Genomic DNA, 11,261 nt, shown 5'->3' with positions numbered 1-11,261 from the left:
TTCTTCACCCCACCTCTCTCTCTTTCTCTCTATTCTCCACCCCACCTCTCTCTCTTTCTCTCTATTCCCCACCCCCCTCTCCACCCCACCTCTCCCTCTTTCTCTCTTTCCCCCACCCCCCTCTCCACCCCACCTCTCTCTCTTTCTCTCTATTCTCCACCCCCCTCTCCACCCCACCTCTCTCTCTTTCTCTCTATTCCCCACCCCCCTCTCCACCCCACCTCTCTCTCTTTCTCTCTAATCTCCACCCCACCTCTCTCTCTTTCTCTCTATTCTCCACCGCACCTCTCTCTCTTTCTCTCTGTTCTCCACCCCCCTCTCCACCCCACCTCTCTCTCTTTCTCTCTATTCCCCACCCCCCTCTCCACCCCACCTCTCTCTCTTTCTCTCTATTCCCCACCCCCCTCTCCACCCCACCTCTCTCTCTTTCTCTCTATTCCCCACCCCCCTCTCCACCCCATCTCTCTCTCTTTCTCTCTATTCTCCACCCCACCTCTCTCTCTTTCTCTCTATTCTCCACCCCCCTCTCCACCCCACCTCTCTCTCTTTCTCTCTATTCTCCACCCCACCTCTCTCTCTTTCTCTCTATTCTCCAACCCCTCTCCACCCCACCTCTCTCTCTTTCTCTCTATTCTCCAACCCACCTCTCTCTCTTTCTCTCTATTCTCCACCCCCTCTCCACCCCACCTCTCTCTCTTTCTCTCTATTCTCCACCCCCTCTCCACCCCACCTCTCTCTCTTTCTCTCTATTCTCCACCCCCCTCTCCACCCCACCTCTCTCTCTTTCTCTCTATTCTCCACCCCCTCTCCACCCCACCTCTCTCTCTTTCTCTCTATTCTCCACCCCTCTCTCCACCCCACCTCTCTCTCTCTCTCTCTATTCTCCACCCCTCTCTCCACCCCACCTCTCTCTCTCTCTATTCTCCACCCCTCTCTCCACCCCACCGCTCTCTCTCTATTCTCCACCCCCCTCTCCACCTCATCTCTCTCTCTTTCTCTCTATTCTCCACCCCTCTCTCCACCCCACCTCTCTCTCTCTCTATTCTCCACCCCCCTCTCCACCCACCTCTCTCTCTTTCTCTCTATTCTCCACCCCACCTCTCACTCTCTCTCTATTCTCCACCCTCTCTCCACCCCACCTCTCTCTCTCTCACTCTCGATTCTCCACCCCCCTCTTCACCCCACCTCTCTCTCTCTCTCTCTTCAGGTTCAAACAGTAGCAAAGAAAGTGTCAGTGATGCCCCCGAACCAGACAGAACCTGTCATAGTCAGCAAGAAGAAACTGGAGTTCAAATGGGGCATGAATGTTCTGGGTGAGAGAATGCTATGGTTCTTTCCTCTCTATTCACTGAGGGGGCAACAATGTCCTGTTCGGTTCAACTCTCTTTCTGTTGATTGGACGGAATACTATTATGTCTATTTCCTTTTGTTTCATTGGTTTAGTTATATTCATCATGTATTCATCATTCATGTTGAGGGAGCACTTTGGTTATTTATGAACAGATGATTTAATGTTGTAATGATGTTTTCTGAAGGTTTAATTGGGTTCTTCATCACATTTGGAATGTGCATGGGGAAGATGGGTGAGAAGGGGAAGCTCATGTCAGAGTTCTTCAACATCCTCAATGAGATCATCATGAAGATGGTGGGCATGATCATGTGGTACGTGTCTCTCTGTGTCTTCCTGTCTGTGTCTTCCTGTCTGTGTCCCTGTCTGTGTCCCTGTCTGTGTCTTCCTGTCTGTGTCCCTGTCTGTGTCCTCCTGTCTGTGTCCCTGTCTGTGTCCTCCTGTCTGTGTCACTGTATGTGTCTTCATGTCTGTGTCCCTGTATGTGTCTTCCTGTCTATGTCCCTGTCTGTGTCCTCCTGTCTGTGTCTTCCTGTCTGTGTCTTCCTGTCTGTGTCACTGTCTGTGTCTTTCTGTCTGTGTCCCTGTCTGTGTCCTCCTGTCTGTGTCCTCCTGTCTGTGTCTTCCTGTCTGTGTCTTCCTGTCTGTGTCACTGTCTGTGTCTTTCTGTCTGTGTCCCTGTCTGTGTCTTCCTGTCTGTTTCTTCCTGTCTGTGTCCCTGTCTGTGTCTACCTGTCTGTGTCCCTGTCTGTGTCCCTGTCTGGTTCCCTGTCTGTGTCCCTGTCTGGTTCCCTGTCTGTGTCCCTCTCTGTGTCCCTGTCTGTGTCCTCCTGTCTGTGTCCTCCTGTCTGTGTCTTCCTGTCTGTGTCACTGTCTGTGTCTTTCTTTCTGTGTCCCTGTCTGTGTCTTCCTGTCTGTGTCCCTGTCTGTGTCCCTGTCTGTGTCTCTGTAATGGTCCTCCTGTCTGTGTCCTCCTGTCTGTGTCTTCCTGTCTGTGTCCTCCTGTCTGTGTCACTGTCTGTGTCTTTCTGTCTGTGTCCCTGTCTGTGTCTCTGTAATGGTCCTCCTGTCTGTGTCCTCCTGTCTGTGTCTTCATGTCTGTGTCCTCCTGTCTGTGTCTTCCTGTCTGTGTCCCTGTCTGTGTCCCTGTCTGTGTCTCTGTAATGGTCCTCCTGTCTGTGTCCTCCTGTCTGTGTCTTCATGTCTGTGTCCTCCTGTCTGTGTCTTCCTGTCTGTGTCCCTCTCTGTGTCCCTGTCTGTGTCCTCCTGTCTGTGTCTTCCTGTCTGTGTCCTCCTGTCTGTGTCTTCCTGTCTGTGTCACTGTCTGTGTCTTTCTGTCTGTGTCCCTGTCTGTGTCTTCCTATCTGTGTCTTCCTGTCTGTGTCCCTGTCTGTGTCCCTGTCTGTGTCTCTGTAATGGTCCTCCTGTCTGTGTCCTCCTGTCTGTGTCTTCATGTCTGTGTCCTCCTGTCTGTGTCTTCCTGTCTGTGTCCCTCTCTGTGTCCCTGTCTGTGTCTACCTATCTGTGTCTTCCTGTCTGTGCCCCTGTCTGTGTCTTTGTGTATATGTCCCTGTCTGTGTCCCTGTCTGTGTCTTTGTGTATATGTCCCTGTCTGTGTCTTCCTGTCTGTGTCCCTCTCTGTGTCCCTGTCTGTGTCTTCCTGTCTGTGTCTTCCTGTCTGTGTCCCTCTCTGTGTCTACCTATCTGTGTCTTCCTGTCTGTGTCCCTGTCTGTGTCTTCCTGTCTGTGTCCCTGTCTGTGTCTCTGTATGGGTCTGTTTTCCTCCAGTGGAACAGTGGCTGCAGTGGCTGAAAAACATTCTATAGACAGTGATGAATTCACTGACTGTGATGAATAAGGGGACGACTGCGTACATGAGAAAAATGGTGGGAACTGGGACCAGGGGCAGAGGATTGGAAAGGGGAGAAATATAAGGAGAAGAATTCCCAAAGACATGACAGTGTGTGGAATGCTGAGGACTAGCAGAAGTGGGAGCCGAGCAGAAGCCTTTCTGGTTCCCAGGGGGGAGAGGGTGGAACAGGTCCAGAACCTAATGAATCCACAAACAGGAAAGGAGCCACTAGCTGCTCAACAGGCCAGCACAAATCAGAGCGCAGACAGACTGATGCAGGGCGGGACAGAGGGACGTGGTGAGATCCATGTCCTTGGAGAGCGATGAAAGCCTTGATGCTTTGCAGGACAGTAGCAGGCAGTCCAGTAGCACTGAAAGAGCGAGGGAAAAGAGACAGAAAGGGGGAGAGACAGAGACTTCACACGACACTGGCCAATACCACTGAGAGAGAGAAAAACACACATCCCCCTCTCTCTCTCTCTCTCTCTCTCTCTCTCTCTCTCTCTCTCTCTCTCTCTCTCTCTCTCTCTCTCTCTCTCTTTTTTATCTCTTTCTCTCTCTCTCTCTCCCTCTCCACCAAAAAGAAGCACATACTCAGGGGTCTTCTTGATGTGCAGCACATTTTCCAAGGGAACTGTGATCTCAATACCACAAACCCAACGTAAATCACCCATTTTACACACTAAACACATGACTCACTACTAGGCCTACAGAGCTGGCCAAACACTAAACACACTGGTCACACATAGTACACTAAACACACTGGTCACACATAGTACACTAAACACACTGGTCACACACAGTACACTAAACACACTGGTCACACATAGTACACTAAACACACTGGTCACACATAGTACACTAAACACACTGGTCACACAAAGTACACTAAACACACTGGTCACACATAGTACACAAAACACACTGGTCACACATAGTACACTAAACACACTGGTCACACATAGTACACTAAACACACTGGTCACACATAGTACACTAAACACACTGGTCACACATAGTACACTAAACAATCTGGTCACACGTAGTACACTAAACACACTGGTCACACAAAGTACACTAAACACACAGTACACTAAACACACAGTACACTAAACACACTGGTCACACATAGTACACTAAACACACTGGTCATACATAGTACACTAAACACACTGTACACTAAACACACTGGTCACACATAGTACACTAAACACACTGGTCACACATAGTACACTAAACACACTGGTCACACACAGTACACTAAACACACTGGTAATACATAGTACACTAAACACACTTGTCACACATACTACACTAAACACACTGGTCACACATAGTACATTAAACACACTGTACACTAAACACACTGGTCACACATAGTACACTAAACACACTGGTCACACATAGTACACTAAACACACTGGTCACACACAGTACACTAAACACACTGGTCACACATAGTACACTAAACACACTGGTCACACACAGTACACTAAACACACTGGTCACACATAGTACACTAAACACACTGGTCACACACTAAACACACTGGTCACACACTGTACACTAAACACACTGGTCACACACAGTACACGTAACACACTGGTCACACATAGTACACTAAACACACTGGTCACACACAGTACACTAAACACACTGGTCACACACAGTACACTAAACACACAGATCAACACATAGTACACTAAACACACTGGTCACACATATTACACTAAACACACTGGTCACACACAGTACACTAAACACACTGGTCACACACAGTACACTAAACACACAGATCAACACATTGTACACTAAACACACTGGTCACACATAGTATACTATTTACTCTACCAAACAACTCTGGCTAAATGCCATCTTCCTCACAAATCAACACATAGTACACTAAACACACTGGTCACACATAGTATACTACTTACTCTACCAAACAACTCTGGCTAAATGCCATCTTCCTCACAGATCCACACACAGTACACTAAACACACTGGTAATACACAGTATACTATTTACTCTACCAAACAACTCTGGCTAAATGCCATCTTCCTCACAGATCAACACATAGTACACTAAACACACTGGTCACACACAGTACACTAAACACACTGGTCACACATAGTATACTAACTACTCTACCAAAAAACTCTGGCTAAATGACATCTTCCTCACAGATCATCACACAGTACATCCCTTACACCTCAGATGCCAAGCTTGTGTTGCTATGACCTATGACCCGCCCAGCTGTAGTCCCACTGTCTCTTCAGTATTGATGCCATCGGTGGAGTGTGTCTCAATAGTCTAAAGTTGCTTCCTCTCCCCATATATTTTCCTACACCTGGAAAATTCTGGAAGAAGCCTCCTCATTAGCAATGTTGTGTCTCCAGGTACTCTCCAGTTGGTATCGCCTCTCTGATCTCAGGGAAGATAGCAGCCATCGGGGACCTGGAGGTGGTGGCTAGACAGCTGGGCATGTACATGGTGACTGTCATAGTGGGCCTAATGATCCACGGGGGCATTATCCTGCCACTCATCTTTTTCTCCATCACAAGGAAGAGCCCCTTCACCTTCTACTCCGGGATCTTCCAGGCCTGGATCACTGCCCTGGGCACCGCCAGCAGGTAGGGGAGTGAACACTCTAGGGGGTGTTGGGGGGGGGGGTATATACAATGTTTAGATCATTTGTGCTGGTGTGTATTTTCCTCAATAGCACAGACGGACGGACGGACGGACGGGCAGGCAGGCAGGCAGGCAGGCAGGCAGGCAGGCAGGCAGACAGACAGAGACAGACAGACAGACAGACAGACAGACAGACAGACAGACAGACAGACAGACAGACAGACCCTGCGTTGTAAATGTTGTATGGGCCAAACTGGCCATGTTTCCGCTGCTTCTGAATCTGTTGTGCTGCTCAAACCAACTGTCATTTTGAAGCATTAGGGAGGCTTTACAGAATAAGAGTAATCCTATCAACTTTCTCTAATTATATTATGACCTGGGCTTAGCTTAGGCTCAAATCAAATTCCTGCAATTCACATGTTGGATTGTAAAATACACTTGCTGTTATGATAATGCTGTTAGATTTCACCCCTTCTCTTACCCTCTCTGTCCCCCTCCCCTCTTTTTTAACTCTCACTTTGTACTCTCACCCTCCCTCTCCCTCCCCCTCCCTCACAATTTCTGTCATTATTTTCTTTCTGAATACTTCTCTCTCTATAACATCTTTATACCCTCTCTCCCCAACTGTATTTTCTTCCCGTTATCTCTCTCGACCTGTCTACATCCCTTTCTTACTCACTCTCTCCTTCTCTCAGTGCGGGAACGTTACCTGTCACATTTCGCTGTCTGGAGGAGAATCTGAAGATCGATAAGCGCGTGACGCGTTTCGTACTGCCCATCGGAGCCACCATCAACATGGACGGTACAGCCCTGTACGAGGCGGTGGCAGCCATCTTCATCGCTCAGATGAATGACATCAACCTGGACGCAGGACAGATCGTTACCGTCAGGTAGGCCTCTTCTTTACCACTAACAACCCTGGCCCAGGGGGTTTCTTAGGATACTTTTGTGTTGAGGTGTGTTACCTGGGTGTAATATATTATGCTTTTAGGTATAGTACTCAAGTGCAGTGATGTTTTTAAGGTTGTCATGCTCTGTATGTATGTAAGAGAAAGCTGTGTCACTTCCTCCATGGGTTTTGTACCTTGAAATAGTCATCTAACTGTAGGTTTACAGTATGTATCAGTTGTGGTTGCTGATGACTTTTATGAGTCACATGCTAATGCATTCTGTGGTGACAATGTCCTGGAATGAGAAACGTGTGTGTAACATCAATTCCCTCTTCTCCTAACTCTCCCTCACTCCTTCCCCTCCTCTCCTCTCAGTATGACAGCCACCCTGGCCAGTGTGGGAGCGGCCAGTATTCCCAGCGCAGGCCTGGTCACCATGCTGTTGATCCTTACAGCTGTGGGCCTGCCCACCCAGGACATCAGCCTGCTCATCGCTGTCGACTGGCTGCTGTGAGTCACATACACACAATCACTGTGATGTTACACTTCAGATACTCTGGTCTTTGTTTTCAACAGCATGATGACATTAGACTACAATGATTCAATGTTGCTGATTATCTCTATGAAAGAAAAGTAGGGTACGTCAAGCTCTGTCAAAATGCAACGCATATTGTCAACTGTGAAGGGTAGAGTGGTACTTAGCTGTAGATGCCATTGCTATTGTTGGCATCTACTCATCCATGAGAGCTCCTGTCTTGTAGTGTACCTGTAACACAGTGATCAGTCATGGCTGACTCCAGCATTGTCTGTCTGTTGGGCCAGTGACAGACTGCGTACCTCAATCAACGTGGTGGGCGACTCGTTTGGTGCTGGGATTGTGGACCACCTGTCCAGGGCAGAGCTAGCTGAGATTGACGCCGAGCTCCTCTCCCCTGAGGATGAGGAGTTCATCCCCCCGCCCCCTGTCCTCACCGAGATAGACCTGGTGGACCCCAAGAGACCCCCCGAGTTACCCCCACGCTCCCCCCGCCCGCCCAAACTCAACCACCACGGCCACTCCAACCTGTCACAGATCTACTCCATCACCAACTCTCCCCGCTCCGTCCGCTCTCCGTCCCCCCATTCTGTCCGCTCTCCCTCCCCGCGCTCCAACTGTTCCCACTCCCACTCCCCACGGCCCTCTGCCTTCCGTACCCATTCCCCACGCATCCTCCGCAGAACAGAGCCTGGCTACTGCGCCCTGCCAAGCCACGACAATCAGGTAGGCAGGGTTACAGCTACCACTAGTCCTAGGGCTCAATCCTAACTTCTTGTTAATCACGTATTGATATCAATGGAATATTTGTGTGAACATTTGAGTTGGATGATCCTTCGATGGCCTGTCTCTGACTTTATTCCTCTTTGTCTTCCCAGATCCCCACACTCCCTCGCTCCCACAGAGAGAGAGACAGAGGGGATAGAGACAGAAGGGAAAGAGACAGGGAAAGAGACAGGGAAAGAGACAGGGAGAGAGACAGAGAGAGAGACAGAGAGAGAGACAGAGAGAGAGATAGAGGAAGAGAGAGAGAGAGACTGCGGGGGCGAGACAGCGACCGATATCAGAGCGAGACAGAGGAAGAGGAGGAGAGGGATAGGGTGCTGGATGAAGGGAGTGAAGGAGAAGAGAGTGACGACACTGCTTACGACCGCAGGAACACCATCCTGCCCTGCGACCTGCCCTGATTGGGACGCCTCTATGAAAACACTTCTGTTATACCACAGTTTCACTACACTTCCCACAATTTACTGCACTCTACCACCTAGTACCACTGTGGTGTTTTTGATAGGGGTCTGGGTTGGTGGATGCAGTGCTCTACAAATGGTTACTATTTAGTAGTTGTCTGATTTGAGTGTTCTTGTGTGATTTGAGTCCTGTTTGACATGATCAGGGATCAATAAGCTTGCTTTGAGCGATGACGATATTTAAGTTGCTATGGCAACACCCTTTAATAATCTTTAAAAAAAGAGCCCATGCCCTAACTTTTACGCTTCAGTGTGCTGCAGAAGGGAGCTTTAACTTAGTGTTGTGTCTTCTGTCAACCCAGCTCTATTCTCTGATAATCATTGTCTTGTTCTAACCATTTCAGCTAGCCAGTTCCTCAACCTTATCCTCTACCCTCTAGCGTGGCTGAGAGAGACGCTGTACTGAGATCTTGGTGTTCAGTGTCAGTCAACGTACAATCAGAAATGTTCTCTTCTCAACTTCCAAAAGGTCATCTGTAGAACGTCGTCCATCTCCAGCTGTACTGTATCGAATGATTCAACAAATAATTATTAATTCTACTTATATGTAAGTTCAAATGTGAGATAAACTTGCGTGTAGCAACTATATGTAATTAAAGGTAACAAACACACTGTAGTCAAACTATTTTTATACTACTCTACCTCCTCTCTCTCTCTTCTCTTCCTCTCCTTGTCCTCTACAAACTCAACACTTCACTTGACTTTACCTCAACTTGTACCTCAACTTGTCCTGAAATGACAATCATAATACGGTTATTGTTGTTAATATTGTTATTTCTCAGTACTTATGTATGGTTAGTCATTTTGTCTCATTGTCTGCTGTCTGAAATGATGGTTGTTAGTCATTTTATACATTTTTTCCAGCACAACAGTCTTCAGTCTGTGTTGCACAGCAGTCTGTTTTCATTTTGATTCACGTATTCATCTACTTGTTGTTTCATTACTCTTGTACTTTAATTATTTATTGGTTAATTAAGAGATATTCTCATTGGTTCTGTCATATTGATTTGTTTTCCTCTGTCCCTCTGAAATGCCTTTCATTGAAGGTCATTACTGCCTACCCAAATCCTTCAGTCTTAATGCAGGTTTGCAGATCCAGGTTTTGTGTATATTGTATGTAATAAAATCTTAGAGATTTATTTAAATTACACTGACAAAGATTTGGTTATTTCTGTACCTTGTGTAAAAACTGTGTACAGATTAGTACTACAAAAAGGGGACACACGTCAATATTTTGCGACTAAAGACAGTGATGAAATCCAGTGGACAAGGATATTACTGGACGTTCAAGTTGCAACTGGCACACCAAACCGCGAACACACACACACACACACACACACACACACACACACACACACACACACACACACACACACACACACACACACACACACACACACACACACACACACACACACACGCACGCACACACACACACACACACACACACACACACACACACACACACACACACACACACACACACACACACACACACACACACACACTCACTCACTCACTCACTCACTCACTCACTCACTCACTCACTCACTCACTCACTCACTCACTCACTCACACACACACACACACACACACACACACACACACACACACACACACACACACACACACACACACACACACACACACACACACACACACACACACACACACACACACACACACACACACACACACACACACACACACACACTCACACACACACACGTTGATGAGACAAAGACACACAGAGATATCAACACACTTAATCCTCTCAAAGAAGAGTTGGGGAGGGAGGGAGGGAGGGAGAAGAGAGGAATAGAAGAACGGCAGATGGCCAGAAAGACGTCAATCCAACTCATTCTTCCAGACAGCGCAGGGCACTGTGGGTAATTGCAAACAGGACTGACGTTAGTGTTGGGACCCTGCACGTCACGGAGAGAGGAGGAGAGGATGAGAGAAACAGGTAGATAATAAGGGAAAGCTTCAGGCCACAACAGGCCACCACCACCTAGTGAACCCAGTGAACAGGGACAGACATGCCTCGACTCTCTGGGTGAAGGTATTCAACAAAACAGACAGACTATGATTCATTACTCTATTTATTGTAGTGAACTGAGTCTTTTCAGCTCACATACAGGAATTCCTTACACAACCAGATTGCCACTTGTATTTTTTGGGGGCAATTCAATGAATAGCAACCAAAAACAAGCATAAATCACTCAAAACCACAAAATGAGTTGTCCATATATTACACTAGAAACTGCTAACCCACAACACGACATTGGAATGTCAGCCAACCCGGGGGGGGGGGGGGTCAGGGTATGTAATCATTGGGACAGTCATCAAGCAGTGAGGGTATGAAGTGACTCATCTGCTCAAACCGTCAGTGTTGCTGAAAACCCATCAACTCATTTCAACTTCACTTCAGTCTGGCTTGTCTCCAGTTTTATTTAGAAGCATTTCTCTCTTTTAGCAACAGTCCCTGAGTTTCCTCAGTCCTCCCTGGCAGAGTAGGATATGGAACTGGTGGATGTTATTTCTATGTAGAGGATGGTTATTGATGCCATTACATTAGTGTCACACTTGTCGCATGTTTATTTAATCCCACCTGCACATTTCACCATTTCTGCCAACTAGGCTTTTTCAGGGCGGAGGGTGAAGAATGAAAGAAATGCATTACTGTCACGGCTGATGAAAGGAGCGGACCAAGGTGCAGCGTGGTCAGCGTACATGTTCTTTAATAAAGAAAAAGACG

At 47.5% G+C, this 11,261-nt stretch overlaps 1 protein-coding gene across 1 annotated transcript in view; it reads left to right on the top strand.

Moving 5' to 3' along the window:
* Window positions 1–9,642, top strand: part of LOC139364988 (excitatory amino acid transporter 2-like) — a 33,497-nt gene extending 23,855 nt beyond the window's left edge. The window contains exons 5-11 of the mRNA XM_071102283.1: window positions 1,208–1,313; window positions 1,536–1,662; window positions 5,600–5,833; window positions 6,527–6,721; window positions 7,097–7,231; window positions 7,544–7,982; window positions 8,135–9,642. Coding sequence (XP_070958384.1) covers window positions 1,208–1,313; window positions 1,536–1,662; window positions 5,600–5,833; window positions 6,527–6,721; window positions 7,097–7,231; window positions 7,544–7,982; window positions 8,135–8,443 — 1,545 coding nt within the window. The 3' untranslated portion in view covers window positions 8,444–9,642. The remainder of the gene's footprint in view (window positions 1–1,207; window positions 1,314–1,535; window positions 1,663–5,599; window positions 5,834–6,526; window positions 6,722–7,096; window positions 7,232–7,543; window positions 7,983–8,134) is intronic.
* Window positions 9,643–11,261: the final 1,619 nt, after the last annotated feature.

The sequence above is a fragment of the Oncorhynchus clarkii genome, chromosome 13 (genome assembly GCF_045791955.1).
Source record: "Oncorhynchus clarkii lewisi isolate Uvic-CL-2024 chromosome 13, UVic_Ocla_1.0, whole genome shotgun sequence".
In the NCBI taxonomy this organism is placed as follows: domain Eukaryota; kingdom Metazoa; phylum Chordata; class Actinopteri; order Salmoniformes; family Salmonidae; genus Oncorhynchus; species Oncorhynchus clarkii.
Note: the sequence above shows the minus strand (reverse complement) of the source record. Positions and strands in the feature narration are given on the sequence as shown.